The sequence below is a fragment of the Schistocerca gregaria genome, chromosome 1 (genome assembly GCF_023897955.1).
Source record: "Schistocerca gregaria isolate iqSchGreg1 chromosome 1, iqSchGreg1.2, whole genome shotgun sequence".
In the NCBI taxonomy this organism is placed as follows: Eukaryota; Metazoa; Arthropoda; class Insecta; order Orthoptera; family Acrididae; genus Schistocerca; species Schistocerca gregaria.
This window is the reverse complement of record NC_064920.1, coordinates 378,536,986-378,556,893: the sequence shown is the minus strand read 5'-3', so window position 1 is coordinate 378,556,893 and position 19,908 is coordinate 378,536,986. Positions and strand designations below refer to the sequence as shown.

Here is a 19,908-nt window from a genome sequence, read left to right as displayed (position 1 = left end):
TCAACCCTTCCATGAAACCCCCTTACAGTTCTGCCTTGCTGACTAACAACATCATCCACAACTCAAGACAACATCCTTCAATACCATAAAACACATTATTCTCCATCATCATCTTCACAGGTCCTGAATTATCATCAACCCTTTCTTGTTGTGTTCTTCAGTATGCAGAATTGTTTGAGGCAGCTCTTTACATTACTCTGTCCAGTGCAAGCCTTTTCACATCTGAACAGTTAGTAAAAACTGGAACCTGCTTACTGTAGTGAAGCCTAGATCCCCTCTATAACACCCCCCCCCCCCCCCCCAATTAAGAAAAACACCAACCTTTCCTGAAGACATCCTGTTACCCTTGTAAATACCGAAATGATACCTCTCTGATGTACACTTGCACTACTGTTGGGGCTGTCTGTATTGGCGCAACATGCAAGCCACTCCAATCAGGGCAAGGCACTTAGTTTGAGGGAGGACATTTATATACGGCTGGTGCATAAGTTTGTAGTATTTTTGTTTTGCATGTTGGTATTCCAATTGCTATGGGTTTATTTATCAACTGTCATTTTTTATTTCTAGTTCACTGTTGCTATTTGAGTTGTCATTTTGTCAACTGGAGATGGTGGGTGGAGCTGTGGATACTAGGAAGAGAGTGTCATGTGGGGAAATCTGAACATTTCCGATATATTCTTCTAAGGTCAATGGAGGGGTGACACCGAGGGGGGGGGGGGGAAGTTTTCTTTTTTCCATTTTGAGGAGGAACGTTTTGACATCAGTGAGTCCCCAAATTCAGGAAGACCATTACGGTTTGGTGAAGATCGTTGAAATTCATTAATCCGTAAAGAACCACATCAATGTACTCGAGAACTGGCGAATGTGATGAACCGTGATAATTCCACCAACATGCGAAATTTGCATGCAATGAGGCAGTTCAAAATTCGGTTGTTTGGGTACTGCATGATTTAAGTGCAAATTACAAAAATCAGCAGGTGGCCAAACGTGCATCTCTACTTGCTTGTTATCAACTGGCTTACAAACATCCCTGATCATTCCTATCCTGTGTTGAAAAATGATGTCGTTAAGCTAACTTAAGGAAAAGAAAAGAATGCTTGAGCCAAACAAAGCAGCAACTCTCTGTACAAAGATCTCTGTGTATTCACAAAAGATAATGTTCTATGAATTGCTTCCCCGGGGGTCTAACAATCACAACTGACATTTTATTGTCAACAACTATGAGAGGTCTTGCAGATGCAGTCCAAGAACAGTGACCCAGAATGATTACCTGAAGGTGATCCTACTCAACAATAACACACACCTGCTTTCTGCTAAACTGACAAAAAACACTATTCAGAAGTAGGGATGGGAATCATTCAGCACCCACCTTAGTCACCTGATCTTGTGCCCTCAGACTTTTACCTTTTCTGCTCTCTATCGAAAAGCCTTTAAGGAGATTCCTTTTCATGTGGAAATGTGCTCTGAACATGGCACGGCAAGTTCTTCAGACCGACAAATTCTCCGCCTCAGAACCACGTGATTTCTACAGTCGTGGAACTGGAAAGTTACTCAGGTGCTGACAAACTGTTGTACACAGTGGAGGAGAATAAATTAATGATGACTAAAGACCCTGTTATGTGTATCTGTTGCACTTATTAAATTAATGGAAAAATGCTATGAACTTAAGCACCAACCAAATAGCTTATGCTAAAACAATACAGATGTGATTCCAATCCGGGAGAGGTCAATGGTTTGCAGGAGGACATTTACAGCAGATGCTAAAACAATGCAAATGTGATAATTGTTGAGAGGTGAGTATGCCATTCATAAAATATATAACTAGGAATTTCTTGATATCCTACATCCTGAAAACCTGATCCTTGCCAGGAATCTATCCCCTCAGAAGCCCTCACTTTCAGCCTCAAAAATAAGTTTAATCATGCTAAACTTTTTACAAGGGCGTTCTTTCCTGTAACTTCCAAGCTTCAGTGAAAATTATCTGTTTACAACACAACCATTAATCACAACCATTTCAAAACTTTCACTGAACCACATATTGTACATTTTAAACTCTCTTTATCTCTTGAAAGGGAGTCGGAAGCAGAACCAACAGTCCCCATGTGAAGCACAAACTAACATTGTCCGTTGTTAGGCTGGAACAAGGCAAAGAATGCACCGCCAATGCTGTAAAAAATTCTCCTGTCTCTCTCTGTGTAGAATGCATCAACTTCATCCCTTCTTAATTGCACACGACTGTTACAATAGTGAAGATTTTGCTACTAATGCTGCAAGTGTGTGCGTGCGTGTGTGTGTTTTGCCTTGCTTGAGCTTTATCTTTGCTGCCAAAGTATGGCCTTACCACGTATCTCTCACTACTTTCCTGCCATTCGTATCTCTATCACAGTACTTGAAGCAACAGGTGAATAAGTGGAAGCATCACACTGTTTAGAAATAAATCGAGATTTCCAGTCCCTCCGCCATTGCCGTCATGTGCTAAACTAGTGTACAAATTGAAGCAAATGGCTATAGCGAGCAACAGATGAGGTACACATTCAGCTGAAACATTTCACTATTGTGTGAAGATGATGATGATGATGACAACAATGAGATTGGAATGACGTAAATTCTGTACCATTTCCACTCCCATAAGTTAATTATGTATATGATGTACAGCAGAAGGAGAGATGGGGTACAATCCAACCTTTGTAACTGAAAACCTTGTTTCATCATGCACTGCAAGAAACTATCAGTATTTTGCGAGGGTTCTCAGGAAAACAAGGATTCATTATCATCAAAAATTCATCACATATGCCCTCCTGGAAACAAACTAATTGCTGGAAACTGTAAAAACCTCTTCTGAACTATAATGAGAGATAAGATAAACAATCACTTGAAACATTCAACTGTGTAATAACCATGAACAGACTGAAATTATATCTGTTACTGTAGCTGAAAAAATGAACACAATAAGGAGTACACAAAAAATTAGAACATGTCATGAGAGACAAAAGTATTCAAAAATTACTAAAATTAACAAAACTGAATCAAAATGTAATATAATGTACATGAGCTTTGTTATGAAATTTTGAAGTGTAAACCTAAGCTACATTAATAAAACATCTGAAACACTTGTCAAAGCAGCTGAATATTCCACATAATAGTTTGGTGTGTGGGAAGTAACAGTACAACGCAAGACTGAAGTAATATTACTGTACCATTGAAAACCCCTACATGTCATTCAGTTGTAATCTTCAAGGTTCATCATAAAGTAAAAGACTTATAGAGCATATTCAAATATTTTAATGTTTTACACACACACACACGAAATTATTTTCCTTTTTTAAAATTTCAAATGAATGACCCATGTACCTGTGTCTGAAATGACTTGCTTTTGTCCCTATTAATAATCTATAATATCGCATAGGCAAAATTATGCTGTATAATAGAAGGTAAGTTAAACAGAATGATGATCCTATTGGTTGTAATTAGACACATTTTAACAGCAACTGCACTTTTACAATATGCAACAAAATTTATGCAAAAATCCTTTTTAGTCTTTCAATAAAAAATACTGCGAAGTCTTGCCTGTATTGCACGTCCACTGGCTGAAATGAATGCTTCAACAGTGAGAGTATAATCTCCACCAGCAAATTTCTCTTTTTGTGTTTTTCTGCCTTTAATAACTGGGATTGCTAAAAGATCCGTGTAGATATTGGCATATAAATCTGCAACAAATTTAAATGTTTCCAATCACTAAAAATGTCAAAATTCAATCTGGAGAAATTACAAGACTATAAATTCAGGTCACACAATTTAGTATCACTTGCAAAATTCCCTTTTAAGAAATAGATATAGTGTCAGGAATGTACTGAAGGAAGGAATTTAACAATGTTTGTAAGTAAGTGATCCCTCTCAATTCACTGCTGCTGGACTCGCCTTTGAAATATAATGGCGAGCTAGGCCATCACATCAAGTATTCACCTAGTACGACATTGGATTATGGTGAAGGATGTGTACCATATGAAATGTGTCCATATGAAATATGTGGAGCAACTGCCGAACACTCAGAATGATAAGAGGAAAATGTTCTGCAAAAACTAAATAAATTTTTGAAATCCAAGCCACAGTCCGCAAAACCAAGTTAAGACATTACTTTGTCAAATGGCAAATTGAAAATGTGCTGCAAATCTATGTGCTCTGAATTTATACCTTCAATAAGCAAAGAACAAGTGAAATTTACAAACTTTAAGAGCCCAGGAGAAAGGAGGGATACATTCGACGTGCCGTAACTTTGCATCAGTTCGTGAGGAATGAACAAATAGCTGATATGGTAGTGTACTGCCTGCAAAAATTTGATTGCATGCCTTGGTTCAGCACACAATTTGAACTTGCCACCAAGATTCAAAATTTCTCTCTCTCTTGGATTGGTGAAAGTTGTTAGAAAGCCCATACAATTGGTTGTAAGAGTTTTCCTTGTTTTCTGAATTCAACATCCAAATTAGTAAAATAACAATAATGTAAACTTTCAAACTTTGATGATCATTCCGATTTAAAGTAATCTTGGCACACAAGGAATGATTATACCCCTCATGCAGGGGAGCCTCCGTGAAGTTGGGGGAAACAGAAGAGCAATACAGATAGATGAAAACATGAATTGATTCTGATCAGTATCTTGATAGTTTATCAGAATGACCACTGACATCTTTTCATCAAAATTTACACTACATTGAAGAATGAAAAATTCATGATGGAAATGACCAAATATTATGGCAAGCTTTCGTCAACACTATGCTTTCTCTCAGGGGCAGCATAAGCATAGGCTATTTGTGGTGTTTGGAAGGTAACAGAGGGGCAGAAACTTTGAGCTGAGACGTTACCCAGATAGCTCAGTTGGTAAGAGCAGAGGTCATGACAGGCGAGGGCTTGGACTGGGTCCCAGTCTGACCTACAATATCAATTTGTCAAGAAGATCCTTGCTGTCTTTTTCACAGCAATGCTGTGATAGGTTTGCTCAAATAATGCAGCAAGGGGTTTAAAGAGAAACTTTGTAAAGTCACACATAAGAAACCATTCAATGTTTTTTTTTTTTTTTTAATAATGGTTTAGAAGGACACTGGAGAATGAATCGTGGAAGCCCTTGCTTTACGTGATTTAGAGAACCACAGAAAACCTAAGTTTGGATGGCCAGATTTTCTGCCCTCCCAATTGTGATTCTAACAGTGCTACCACAACATTAAGTATAATTCATCAACACAGCCTGCACAATATATCAAAAGTAATGTAAAACAACCTTTACTGATGCTTTACAAACTTTTAAAATGAGTCAATAAGCTTCGCACAACTTTCAATATTATAGCAGGGCAAATGGGAAACAAAATTTACCTCACAGTTTTCAATGTACAATAGAGGATTAGAGTTACCTAACATTGTCTTCACTTCCTCTCTAGCTTCCTCAAATGTGGCAAATGCTGTGTGCCCTTCCTGCCACAGAAATTCTCTGGTACGAAGGAAAGGCTGTGGATGCTTGAATTCCCATCTCTGTTGGATAAAAATACCAGAATAAATACCAGAGAAATGATATAAACAAACATTGACACCACAGTGAAAGCAACTAAGAAGTGGATACATTATTAAACAAACTTACTGCCTGGAAATCTTCAATCAACAATGCAAAACATTGAAGAACAGAAAAATAATTATGTAACCTGTTGTTAGCTGGTAAAATTTTGTAGATAAGTCGCAACAATGGTGAGATGAAATGAAAAGATATGAGTGTGGAACTGTGGGGGGATGGAAGAAGAAATGGCTAATGGCTGGAGAGGTATATAGAAAGAGGAAGGGGAGGGAGGAGAGAGAGGGGGAGAGGCGAGAGAGAAGAGAGAGGGGAAGAGGCGAGAGAGAAGAGAGAGGGGAAGAGGCGAGAGAGAAGAGAGAGGGGAAGAGGCGAGAGAGAAGAGAGAGGGGGGGAGGCGAGGGAGAAGAGAGAGGGGGGGAGGCGAGGGAGAAGAGAGAGGGGGGGAGGCGAGGGAGAAGAGAGAGGGGGGGAGGCGAGGGAGAAGAGAGAGGGGGGGGAGGCGAGGGAGAAGAGAGAGGGGGGGAGGCGAGGGAGAAGAGAGAGGGGGGGAGGCGAGGGAGAAGAGAGAGGGGGGGAGGCGAGGGAGAAGAGAGAGGGGGGGAGGCGAGGGAGAAGAGAGAGGGGGGGAGGCGAGGGAGAAGAGAGAGGGGGGGAGGCGAGGGAGAAGAGAGAGGGGGGGAGGCGAGGGAGAAGAGAGAGGGGGGGAGGCGAGGGAGAAGAGAGAGGGGGGGAGGCGAGGGAGAAGAGAGAGGGGGAGAGGCGAGGGAGAAGAGAGAGGGGGAGAGGCGAGGGAGAAGAGAGAGGGGGAGAGGCGAGGGAGAAGAGAGAGGGGGAGAGGCGAGGGAGAAGAGAGAGGGGGAGAGGCGAGGGAGAAGAGAGAGGGGGAGAGGCGAGGGAGAAGAGAGAGGGGGAGAGGCGAGGGAGAAGAGAGAGGGGGAGAGGCGAGGGAGAAGAGAGAGGGGGAGAGGCGAGGGAGAAGAGAGAGGGGGAGAGGCGAGGGAGAAGAGAGAGGGGGAGAGGCGAGGGAGAAGAGAGAGGGGGAGAGGCGAGGGAGAAGAGAGAGGGGGGAGGGAGGGAGGGAGGGAGAGAGAGAAGGGGAGATGGGGGAGGGGGATGGGAAAGGAGGGAGGGAGAGGGAGGGAGAGGGAGGGAGAGAGAGGGGGAGATGGGGGAGGGGGATGGAAAAGGGGGAGGCAGAGAGCGCAAGAAGGGGAAGAGCAATTGCCTGCTCTCAATCCAGATAGGCAGATTATATTGCATTCCCAGTGTTCAGATCTGTCAAATAACAAATCTTGCAATAGGCGAACACCCATTTTCTGCAGTGTTATTTCGTTCTGCACTGTGTAACATTGTTGGCAATATCCTGTTCTGATTGGCATTAATCCTTTAAGTTCAAAACATGATCTAATCATAATGCAAAACTCTCCATGTTACGTCAATTTAATTGTAACACCATTCTCGTGCTGCCACATCGCCCCTCTCCAGTAACTTTCAATGTGAAAATGTCGTGAAAAGCCCTATCGTGAAACTGAAGGAAGTTTAATAAGTCACTGTAACATGCTTATTCATGATTACTGAGGCACAAGGAATCACGCTATAACTTGCAAACATAAATTTGTAGTTTTTTCGGCTTATAGACAATGTTGAAAAAAACGTTGCACCTAATTTTACATCAATATCGAATCAATCAAGTAATACACATTAATGCACAGTACTGAAAGACATCTGCAGCGTGGAGAACTGTAAGAAGCCACAACTGCAACCAAGGCTAAACTGGTAATACACCCCTAACCTAAGATCGTATCTAGAGGCCACACTCATCTGCAGTAAATGTTTCATCAACAAGCCTCATGTGAGTGTGATTGTATTGCAAACATGCCACCCAGCTATGAGGTTCATTCAAATGAAACCTCTTCAATGTGTTTACCTTTGCCTTACATGTAAGGTGGCACCATGTAACTGTGAGTATGGTGGCGCCACCTGACGTATGCACATTGTTTGATTTTCATAGCGCCTGTGTGGTTTCATGCCGAAGAGAAGGTGATCACACAGGTTATCGTCCACTACCGAACACACAGGTGAGTAAGCAGGAACAACAAGGAGTGATTCAATTTTTGGCGGCAGAGGCAGTTGGAGGATGTGAAAAGTATCGACAGATGAAGGCTGTGTACGGCGATTACTTTCCGAGTCGTTCAAGTGTTGTGGAATGGGGCAAATGATTCCTGGAGGGGTACGAGTCACAGGAAGACAATGCTCATCTTTGACAGGCTCATTGTGTCACCACATCGGAAATGGTTGTAGAAGTGAATGCTTTAGTCTTGGACAACCGCTGAATCACCGTGGACAAGATCCATTGGTTATTGGGTATTAGCATGGACACTGTCCACACCATAACGCATCAACACGAACTGACACAAAAATCTGTGTGCAGTGTGTTCTCCACCAACTGACTACCGAACAGCACAATACTTGAATGGCGAAACATGGATTGACTGTTTTGAACCGGAAAGCAAATGTCAGAGCAAGCAGTGGGAACATGCGACTTCACCACCTCCAAAGAAATCAAAGGCTGTGCACACCGGTTATGGCAAGGCCATGATGTCCTCCTTTTTTGACCACATGGACCCACTGCTCGTCAGGTTCCTGGAACAGGGAACCAACATCAATGCCCAGTGTTATCAAGCCACTTCACAGAACCTTAGACAAGCAATCAAGTCGAAATGCTGAAGCATGTTGTACAATGGCATTATCCTCATGCATGCCCACACACATGGCCAATGCGGCGAAGACGACATTGCAGCAGTTTCAGTGGGAAATGCTTGAACATCCACCATACAATCAGGAACTTTACTGTGGGACTTTCATATGTTTGTACCTCTAAAACAGACTATTCGCAGACATCAATTCGCAATGGACAATGCAGTGTGTGACTGAGTATAGGCCTGGATCCAACAGCAGCCTACTAGCTTCTTTGAGGATTGAATCGACTGGCTAATGTCGCAATGGGATAAATGTGCCAACAGTTTTGGCAACTATTTTTGAGTACGTGTGCTGCGTGTAACGACATTTTTGAGTTCCCGTTACTTTAGACTAGCGACTGGGTTTCATTAGAATGCTCCTTATATACACGGTACAGAAATCCTGAATAGTTGATACCAACAGGAAGCAAAATGACTAATGTTGTATATGTTGACAACGCACTATTTTTAAACTATGGAAACCTGGGGCCACGTGCTCCGATTGGCTGTGGGATTGCCCTGTTGCTGTTCGACGGTTGATGCGCAGCACTATGGTTGTATTCGTTTGAAGAACAACATAATACGGTTTTTGTTTATGGACTAGCTATCCATAATGCGATGAAGTGCAATGATTGTATGAGGAATGGTACCCAGCAAGACGCCACTCACACCCGTAAACTTTTACAGCAACTCTCTGATGACTTGGCGAAACAGGCTCATTAGTAGAATATCATGGTGATAATGGAAGACCTCAAACACAATGGGATGCTGCATTTGAAGATACTGATCTCTAGCACTTTGAGGGAGCACTCATTGGTTAGTCTGGGAGGTATTGAGGGATGATGGCCAGCATCCATATAGTTTCCACCTTGACCAAGACCTAAATCCTGAGGTGGACTATGAACACAGGCTACGGTTTCACTGGTGGTTTCTGTGATGTGTAGCATGAGATCCTGACTTTCCCACCATTGTGTTGTTTACCGACAGTGCACCTTCTATCAGGATGGTCTTAACACTCGAAATGTTCATTACTGGACAAGGGGAGATCCTCACGTCATGTATGTCCACGCATACCAGGAACGATTTTCGCTTAACATTTGGGCAGGTACTGTGGGTGACCACCTGACTGGGCCACTCCATCTACTTCCTGAACTTACCGTGCCAAATTACCTTCACTTTTTGCAAGAAACTCTACCTGGCCTGCTGGAAGATGTTCCCCTGGACATAACAGCTACACATGTGGTTGCAGCATGATGGGGCGCCTGCACATAACAGTTGCATCCCTTTCCTGTGGGGATTATTCAAGGTTCTACTTCACCCATCTGGATGCGAACCACATAGAAACAAAGAGGAATTACTGGATCATATTCAACATGCTGCCAATGAAATGAGAGCAATGCCAGGAATCTTTTAAAGAGATTGGCAAAACACCATTCGATGTTAACAAGCTTGTGTCGCGTCAGAGGAACGCCAGTTTGAGGACCTGCTTTACGTAAACAATATATATATGGCCCTTTTCAGGGCCGACAAAATTCGTAGAAGACTTTCTGTACACAAACTAACAGCTGTTGATGGGTTTGTTCCCAGTACTCCTAATCACGAAACTACAATGGATGTGTCGGGACCCTGGTGGATTTGCCCCCAGAGTGGAAGGCTGACGCGCTACCACCAAGCGTGCGGGCTCCCTTGGATACATTGCGATCTATGGCAGGCAAAGTATTCGCAGTCATACATTATCCAGAGCATCCAGCAACAGGGCAATCCTGCGGCCAACTGGAGCATGTGGCACCAAGTTTCTGCAGTTTAAACATTGTGTGTTGGCGGCCTACACAACATTAGTAATTTTGGTTCCTACTGGCATCAGCTATCAAGGGTTAAAATTTTGTGACACAATTTTTCTTCGCCCTGTATACTGTAGTAAACAGAGTGGATCTTGAGACTGTCAGCTAGCAAGTGCCAACAGGCATAAGGCTCTGCTGCGTATGCTGGTGGCCTCAAGGCAAAAAAACTATTTAAATATTGTAGGTTGGAACTTCACTGTATGACGCTGATACTGGATCCGATACCTTCACTAAAAACGTATGTCGCCAGTCTTCCAATCTCTTCTTAGTTCCTAGCACAAACGACAAGATATCATTTTGTAAAGCTACTGCAGTTTCACAAGCAATGTCATGTTGATAAATGCTGCATGAATGTCACTTTAATATATGTGGTGCTCATTTCATATCACTTATAGACTTGGTAAATATATGCAAATAAATCATCAACAAAATGTGCCCTTTCACCTTCCTCTGCCTACATAAAACTTTTTATACCAATAAAATCTGTGAAAAAACATTCTAAATCTGTAAGTGAATATTTTTCTGGCAGAATGAACCTTCTTTCTGGAAACTTTTGTCAAACCATACCACATGCCACCTTGCTGATCCTGCACTGGTGCGACACACAGACACAAGAAGAATAAGTAGAATAAAATTTTCTCTAGTAAGCTTTACCCATTTAACTTTACATTGTATTAAATTATCGCAAAACACAGACTGCTTACTTTAATAATATAAATGCCTGACATGTCAGGCAGTTTTCGACCGGCAAGGAAGGGGAGGGGGGCCGAACACTTATTTCCAAACTTACCACAACATTGTTCCACTGATTGAGTTTCAGAGGTAGATCCCTGTAAGATTGTATCCATTTGGCATAAGAGGGGTACATCACAGTTTCACTCGTCGGCCGTACTGCAATAGGCTCTGCCAAGTCAGTATCACCTGACTTAGTAATCCATGCAACCTAATAAAATATATAGTCTTTTTAAATATTTGAAAGCATTTTACATTTAGAAGCCCGTAAGGACTCAAGTCAAATATTTATGTAAAAGAAAATTTTTAAGTGAAATGACAAGTAAGTGTGTGTGTCTGGATCTAGCCTGTAATATTCTAGTCACGTCTTAGTGAGGACTGTCACACCCATAATATTACTGGTCAGACAGTCCTCACTAAAATGTTGTGATCAAAACATTACGGGCATGGCATTCTTTCCATCAATGAAGCTAACATAATATTACATGCATGGACACAAAGTGTTAAGTTCACCGGAGTGCTACGTTTATAATGACAAAACACTGTCAATAATGTCAGCTTATTTGAGAGACTAGCAAAGGTTATTAGTATAATAATTTAGTTTGCACAGTCTGAATAAGTTAAATAATCTAGAGCATACATATTTATTACAACTGGTTTTAGCCAACAGACAACTATTTTAAAAATTAATCTTGCAGGCACATACTATTCTGATGCTGCAGGAGTGTAATTCACAAAGCAAATGAAATTGGCTCACCTCAGGAGAGAAATCTGCTATATGAGACTTCTCTTTCTCTAAGGCACTACGTGAAACAAACAGTGGGAAATAACAATTCTGAACACCAAGTTTCTTAATCTCACAGTCAAAGTAATCTTTTATTCTTTCCCAAACAGCAAAAGACCATGGACGTAGAACATAACATCCACTGACATCATAGTATTCAATTAGTTCTCCTTTGGTTATAACCTGGAAGACAAGCATACTTGTTACAATTTAATAATTAATTATGTATTCAAACATATAAAAAGCCAACATGAAAATTGAAATAAACAAATGGCAATGCCTTTACACACACACACACACACACACACACACACACACACACACACAACCACACAACCACTGTATTTGTGGGCAGAATAGAGGTATTAGTAAACAATAGCACTCAACATTCATAAATAACTATGGTGGCTTTGAAGTGTTAAAACAACTTCTTCTTTCAGTATTTGGCAGGGGGGAAAAAAAGGGGGAAAAAAAATTAAGAATCCACATCAACGGAAAATTACAATATAACATGCGTGTTCAAAATACGGTTAGTAAAGATGGAGCACTTGCTTTGATCAAAGACTGTACACTGGCTGTGGCATTCTCCGAACAACTGTTTTGCCATTCATTTACCACTGATTACAAAAATCATTGGAAAACTAAATTCAGATGGGTGGTTGGGGATTTAACTTCAGTCTTCCAGAATTTAAGTCAGAACATATATAAAAAGATAACTGATAAATACAGGTCAATAAGCTCTACAACTTACATACTTAATACCATTATTAAGAATTATGTGCTTTCTCAGGTTTTATCGGCACAATTGATTAATGGTGGATTTTTGGATGTGTGGACAGGCTGATTCAATTTATGTACACACTTAACAGTGTGCTTGGATTCCAGGCAGAAAGTACACATATACAACAGAGTACTAACACCTGAAGAACATAATTTGCTCAGTTGTCAAAATAGGGCGCATAAAATGGAATTAAGAACTCAACTGTAGACCTGAAAGCACACAACAATGAAAATTTTTGTTTCCAAAAACTATAAAAAGTACAAAGCAATATTAAAAATTTGGCAATAGCAACCACCTGGTACCTTCCTTTGCATGGTAAACGGGCCTCTTAAATGTGTGGTACAGAATTCCCATAAAAAGTCTTGTCAATTGACCTCTCACTAAATGATTGACTGTATATCAATGCTGAAAACATCATAATGGCTTTGTGGAAAATATAAGGGCCGCTGAACATTATTCTGTACAAGCTTTGGATGCTGCACTTAATAGAAAAGCAAATCAAATAATAATATTGATTACCTAGTATCATCAAGGAAGACAATGGTTTCCAACTGCACGCTGTCCTGGTGACTACATCTCTAAACTCACCCATGACTTTGCAAGTCCACTTCCAAACACATCTCTACGACCACTATAGAATGATCCAATCTTAATGATACCACCACAGAATCTTTAAACAACATTTATTTCTTCCACACTTTCTTGCACAGCAAACTCTCTTTTTAGTATCTAACTGGATACCACAATCCACCATCCCCACCACCGTACTACTGTTTCATGACATTTCCATCTAAATATCTTATGTTGTCCTTTGTCTCAACTGATTTATCACTTATATATAGGGTGATCCCGGAGAAATGTTACATAATTTGTGAGGCGATTCTACATGTGAAAAGAAACCCAAAAAAGGCCTAGGAACTTCTGTCTGATTTTTGATCATTACAGAACTGGAGTGGGTTGAAGTCTACACACATCCTTGAATGATTATGACGACGTGTGTGAATGTTACTTACCAGCCCCCCATCCACCTTAATGCACTTGTCAACGCATTGAAAGGTGTTTTGTGTAGCACATTGATAATCATCTTAGCAGTCTTGGTCCAGTCCCATAAACAAAAGTATAATGGGGTTAGGTAGGGTGATATGACAGGCCAGTTAATGGTCTACCATGGCCGATTCACCATTGAGGAAATGTGTTATTTAAATACTGAAATACTTGCCTGGTACAATGAATTGGTGATCCCTCATGTTGGAGGTACATTTGCCATCATTGCTCTAATGTTACATCTTCAGAAAGTGCAGGTAGGTCTTCACATCAAGAAATGTGTGTATGCTGTGGCTGTCATGTGATCTAGCAGGAATACAAGCCCGATCCCCAGGTCATCAATTGTACCACACCAGACGTTCACTGAGAACCTAACTTAGAATCTTATTTCCCTAGTGTCATGTTGGTTCTCAATCGTCCATTTAACAGAATTGTGGATACCATTGCATATAAATGTAGCCTCACCTGTAAATAAAGTGCATTGAACGAAACTGTGCACAGCCAACCGTTCACAAAATTGTTGTCTGCTTGCTGAGTCACCTGGATTCAGACGTTACATGGGGTACAAGCCCTCAGATTGTAACATATGCCACTCTCACATTTGTGGTGCAATATCAAGCTGGTGGCTAGTCTGCCACTAATTGATGGTGGGACTCTGTTGTACCATTGGAAAAATGTCTTCCCTTCCCGCAGCTGTTTGGGTGGCCTCACATTCTGATGTTAGATATACACTGGCTAGTGCTCCAGATTCATGTAATGTTTGAAAAATCCTAGGAAATAACCTGGCACAGGGGGTTTGTTGATCAGGGAAATATCTATAGTATTGTCACAGGCATATGGGTACTGTCATTACAGTAAACATACATACATATATACATATAATAGAGGGAAACATTCCACGTGGGAAAAATATATCTAAAAACAAAAATGATGTGACTTACCAAACGAAAGTGCTGGCAGATCAATAGACACACAAACAAACACAAACATAGACACAAAATTCAAGCTTTTGCAACTAACGGTTGCTTCATCAGGAAAGAGGGAAGGAGAGGGAAAGACGAAAGGATGTGGGTTTTAACGGAGAGGGTAAGGAGTCATTCCAATCCCGGGAGTGGAAAGACTTACCTTAGGGGGCAGAAAATGCCAAACCAGTGAGAAAGGCATGATGTTGATTTTATTATTAAAACATGGCCTATACAATTAGTTCAATATGAGCAATAGAGATGACGACGAGATGCTGTATCAATAAAATGACATACTTAACACTACTTGCACTAGTTCTGCTGCAAATATGAGCAATGTGTTCCTCGATACTGGCCTTCAGATCAGGTAGAGACATAATGTATTCTTGGTAACCACATTCTTTTATTTAGATGCCCAAGAGTCAAACGTCACATGGGTTCAGATCAGGTGATCTTGCAGGCCATGCATCTGGAAAACCTCTGGATACAACACATTCCTGTAAGGTTGCATCAAGCATGTCTTTCACTGGGAGAGCAGCAAGAGATTCACCCAATCTTGCATGAAAATAGTGGTTTCCACACAGGTGCACTCTTCAAAGCAGAAATCACATGCTGTACAAGCACATCTTGACAGACAATTGACAGGCCCTCTGGGTGTATTCTCTTCAAAGAGGAATGGAATGAGAATAACGGTGCTTGTGAATCCACACCACAAAGTCACAAATGGCAAGTGCAATGGCTCTTAGTGCAAAAAATGTGGTTCAACAGTACCCCAAATTCGGCAGTTCTCTGTTTTTACTAAAGTGTAAATGTGCCTCATCGCTCCATAGAATACTGCCAGACCACGCCATCAACTTCAATCTGTGACAGAAACTGAAGAGCAAATTCACAACATTGTTGCAGATCATGAGGTTCCAATTGCTGCACTATCTGCATCTTGTACAAGTACCAGTGCAAAACAGACTGCAAAACTTTCTATACTGTTGACCAAGGGGTGGACAACTCTCATGATAATGATGTTCGGTTTGTGGGGCACTGAACTCTGCGGTCATCAGCACCCGTGCAAAGTCCCAATTTTTTTCACTCTATAATCTAGCCACTGTCACGAATGATGATGAAATGATAAGGACAACACTAACACCCAGTCCCTGGGCAGAGAAAATCCCCAATCCAGCTGGAAATCAAACGCGAGACCCTGTCATCCACAAGTAGCAATGCTAGCCACTAGACCACAAGCTACGGACAACTCTCATGACAATGCATGAACACTAGCACTACCCATGGCACATGTATCATGTTCAGTTGCAGCAACAGCAAACTTAATAAGTACTTCCACCAGGAAAGGACGTCTGCCTCTTCCAGATGTTTTTGAATTTAATAATCACCTTCTTTAAACCATTTAATGACATTGAGCGTCTCCTCAGAATTTTCAGTCAGCAATACTCTCTCAATGCAGCACTGTCATTACTGCCATTCACATAAAACTGTTTCCCTAAAAGACTACTTTTCCTCTTCCTGACAGCCGTACTGTTTATTCACCTTATGGCTTGTCAACTGACAGTTTGGATGTCATACCATCATACATAAAATTTACAGTACCATAACTGCACCTGGTGGCCAAAACTGCGACAATTATTTTGTAGTGTAAGTCAGTTCCATTTAATGTATTAGCATACTGTTTCTATCAAGTTTCGCTGCCATATGATAATTAAAGGGCACACTGTACCTCCGTGAGCAGCTACACTTTAATTATAACCACCTGGTACATGCAAGACATTAATTTTGCTCTTACTTGTGAGTACCAATCTGGAAGATTTTCTTCCTTCCTTGCTTCCAGTCCCAACCGAGTTTGTTTCTTCAAGCCAACCTGTTCTCCATCCTTCACCTGCAAAATTTAGCATAAAACAAAATGAAAACATCAATGGCGTATGGGAATGGTGAAATAATTTAAAGACTTAAAAATATTACCTCAGGTTCTTTCTTAATGGCTGTTTGTTTTTCTTTGACTTCCTTTTTCTGCTTCTCCTTCCTTTCTTCTTTGGGTTCTTTTTTGGTTGCTTGTTTTGCTCCAGCCGATGGAAATTCCTTCCCTGTTATTTGTTTGTACTTGGCTTTTAAAGACAACAGCTTAGCAACTTCGGCATCCACTGTGACCTGAAGATGAAATAAGAAACACCACTTTGAGTGGGTGAATAACAATGGTTTAATCACATCCGTAAAATAAATTACCTGTTTTCACATCAACTATTACTCACTTTTTGACAAAGTCATTAGCCCATCTCCCTTCCCTCATGCGCATACCAGCTACCTTCCTATGTGCAAAAGGGCCCCTACCTATTCTTGCTTATGGGAACAGTCCCTGTGTACAGTACACACAACATCTTGATGCTTTAGCTAGTGCTCCAGCAAAAGAAGTCAAAATACTAGGCGAACGGCATATTTGAGTCAATAGCTGCCAGCATTCAAATTCAAGTAATACTTCGGAGCACAAGTAATCATAGTGTTAACAGATCAACCATATGATTTTTAACTTTATATTTTTATGAAAACTGAAACATATTTACAATGCACCAAAAGCACATACTGTTGATTATGATGTACATAATTTTAGCTTTAGATTATATGAAATGAATAAAATGTTCAAATCCTAGATATATCAGCACTCTCACTGGTAAAACTACACTGTGTAGGAGCAGACTTCTCCCTCTCTGCCACGCTTGTCCTTGTAAGCAGGAATGGGGCTTGCTTCCTCTGCTTCCTGCATTCTCTCCTCAAACTGGTTAAGGAAAAAAATGTGCAGATTACACCTATCCTCATGCTCTATTTCCCCCCTATCACTTAATAATGACATTACTCCCCTCACCAGTGCTCCTATCCTTCTCAGCCTAGATATCGATCGTATGTTACCCTGCATCTCTGTCCTTGCCATTGGCCAATGCCTGGAAGAAGATACCGACTGTACTGTCAAGGGCCTCTTTACACATTATTATAATGAAAATATAAGTCTATTTGCAAAAAATAACACATATTAAGAGTCTTAATTCTGAAGTAGTGTGCCCTTGCTCAGTCTATCGATCTGGATGTGATTCAATATTATGCAGAGGAATATTTATTTTACCCAATAACACTTCTAATTTACATAAAGATAAAACGGCAATTCATTTTCAGTATTTAAAAATTGAAATGATTAAAATAAATGGAAATATCTTCACAAAAATATAAATAATAATAACCTAACCTAGGAATTATTACACACAGTAAAATACTCAGGCTTCGGAAAACTGCTGCGTGATTTTACTTTTAACTAATACAAACTACAAGTGATTTGATTATGAAGATTCTCCCTGTTTTCATCTTATTGAAGTTGAAGAACTTGCACCAAAATAATTAAAAATCTAAACACTAAGATGAGCCTTCTGGAAGACAGTAAAATGTGAATTTATGTTGTTGTTATAGTACTGCCATTCCTCACATAATTATTAAAGTCATAAAATGATGTGAAACATGGTGCTGGAATGGTATGGAAACTTGCAAGAAATTTTAAATTAACTGTAAAACAAACTTTTTATTTTTTCCCTTCAAACAATCACAATCTTCACTGTCCACTCAAATTCCATTTCTGTTTTTCACTATCCCTGAGGAAGAACTTATTAACACACATTTAGGAAGTTTATGCTACCACCACCTCCCTTCTTGTCAGTGGCGGCTTGTGCAAAATTTCAACCAAGTGCTAAAATGTGGTGGCCTACAGCCTTCTGACTTACAAGTGAAGAAATCGTAAATGTATTGACTGTATTTATTTTATGTATGTAAACTGAAGTGTTTAAGCGCATTAAAATTTTTTTTATTAGGAATTTAACATTGTGAGGAATAAAATAGAAAACAAAAATTATGTAACCTGTGGGAATCGAAACCACGTCACTGAATCGCAGGGTTTGCGAGTCCATACTCTTAGTAACTCGGCTACCTCACCTGTCTGACATATGTCACTCGTCTTTTCCTCATACTCCATGCACAAATCTTCATAGATGATTTTGCCTTCTCATATAGCCCAATCAGGCGAAATATTCTAGGAACTTGAAAGGGACAGTTACATGCTTCTATTAACATATTTTGAGCCAAATCAGTGAGCCTCATTCCATGTGCACCTGTTGTTAGGTATACATCTACATAACTCTTTAAATCTTTTTCTTTCTAAGATCTACTGGAAAAAGGTGTCCTCAGCAGATCATCTAACAAAAATCATACTAAAAGAAGGTGGCATTTTGCACTTTTGTTGTATTAATTTTATTTCTTCATGAATAGCTTCAACCTTCTAGCCCATGGTCTAGAACAAAAACTAGTTGTGAACGAGTAAAATAAACACAGCAAAAGTGGAAATTGCCACCTGCTTTTAATAAATTCATATTATGTGGAATACAATAAAATGAAGGAAAACATTAGTGTCAGTTGGAAGTAAACCCGAGCTAATGAATTATCAGTCAGTGGTGCTAACCACTCGCCAACAGAGCCATTACTTCAACTGTTCCTAATAAACCTCTCATACTCTATGGTTGCACAATACATTACATGTAATTTCACAGAAAAATACAGACCTGATGCTGTAAGCAACATAGCACATGTAGTGCAGAAGGGATGAGGTCACATTAGAGCATCTAAACTCGAAAACAGACAACTGTATTCCTTCTTTCAGTTGATCATAGAGTGGTTGAATATCATTCCATCACTCAAAATTGGTTTATTGTGGATAGAGTGCTACGAAATATGTTTTTCTCCATCTTATTTTCATACCAGCACACATTCAAAGAGAAATGGGATACTTTAGTGTCATTTCCAGCTCATATTAGAACAGAAATGTCATAATTTTAGTGTGATATTTACAGTGTGCTGTACCACATTAACACATGATAACTGCCCACCACCGCTCCCCATTGATAGTCAAATAATGGTGGTGAAAAATTTTTCCGCATCAGAATTTGTTTCAGCTACCTCCAAACACAGAAAAACACGCGCTTTTATTACGTATATGGGTTCTTTTACACAGAGTGAAATGACCAACATTTTATTTTATGGTTTTGCTCATGGTGAATGCATGTGATCTATCACCTTCAAGAACAGTAAGACTTAAGAAGCTGTTAGCGAACATTAAAATGTTGAAATAGTTGACTTTCAATAAATTATCAGGACAATCCTTGTGTTATTAAGAGTGTATCATCACAGATTGATTTTTTCTGTGTGTGTAATCGATTTTTAGTGTGCAATGGAACGAGAAAGAAACAACCAGTCAACTTACAAGCACAGGAGTTTGATGGTGAATACGCATATCAATAAGAATTTTAACACAGTAATTCAGCTTCTTTTTCAGAATAGACCCCTCCCCCCTTTTGGATACACACAGAACTACATTGTTTGACTGGGGCCACTGTTCTAGGCCATCACAGCTGTGTACGTGTTGTCTGAAGAAGAGAA

The 19,908-nt window shown here is 40.3% G+C and overlaps 1 protein-coding gene across 1 annotated transcript in view; it reads right to left on the bottom strand.

Annotated features, from left to right (window-relative positions):
- Nucleotides 1-19,908, bottom strand: part of LOC126347959 (bifunctional glutamate/proline--tRNA ligase) — a 205,291-nt gene that overhangs the window by 52,030 nt on the left and 133,353 nt on the right. Inside the window, exons 15-20 of the mRNA XM_050002314.1 lie at nucleotides 16,408-16,593; nucleotides 16,232-16,324; nucleotides 11,626-11,835; nucleotides 10,927-11,079; nucleotides 5,403-5,520; nucleotides 3,568-3,707 (exon numbers count right to left, since the gene is read on the bottom strand). Coding sequence (XP_049858271.1) covers nucleotides 3,568-3,707; nucleotides 5,403-5,520; nucleotides 10,927-11,079; nucleotides 11,626-11,835; nucleotides 16,232-16,324; nucleotides 16,408-16,593 — 900 coding nt within the window. The remainder of the gene's footprint in view (nucleotides 1-3,567; nucleotides 3,708-5,402; nucleotides 5,521-10,926; nucleotides 11,080-11,625; nucleotides 11,836-16,231; nucleotides 16,325-16,407; nucleotides 16,594-19,908) is intronic.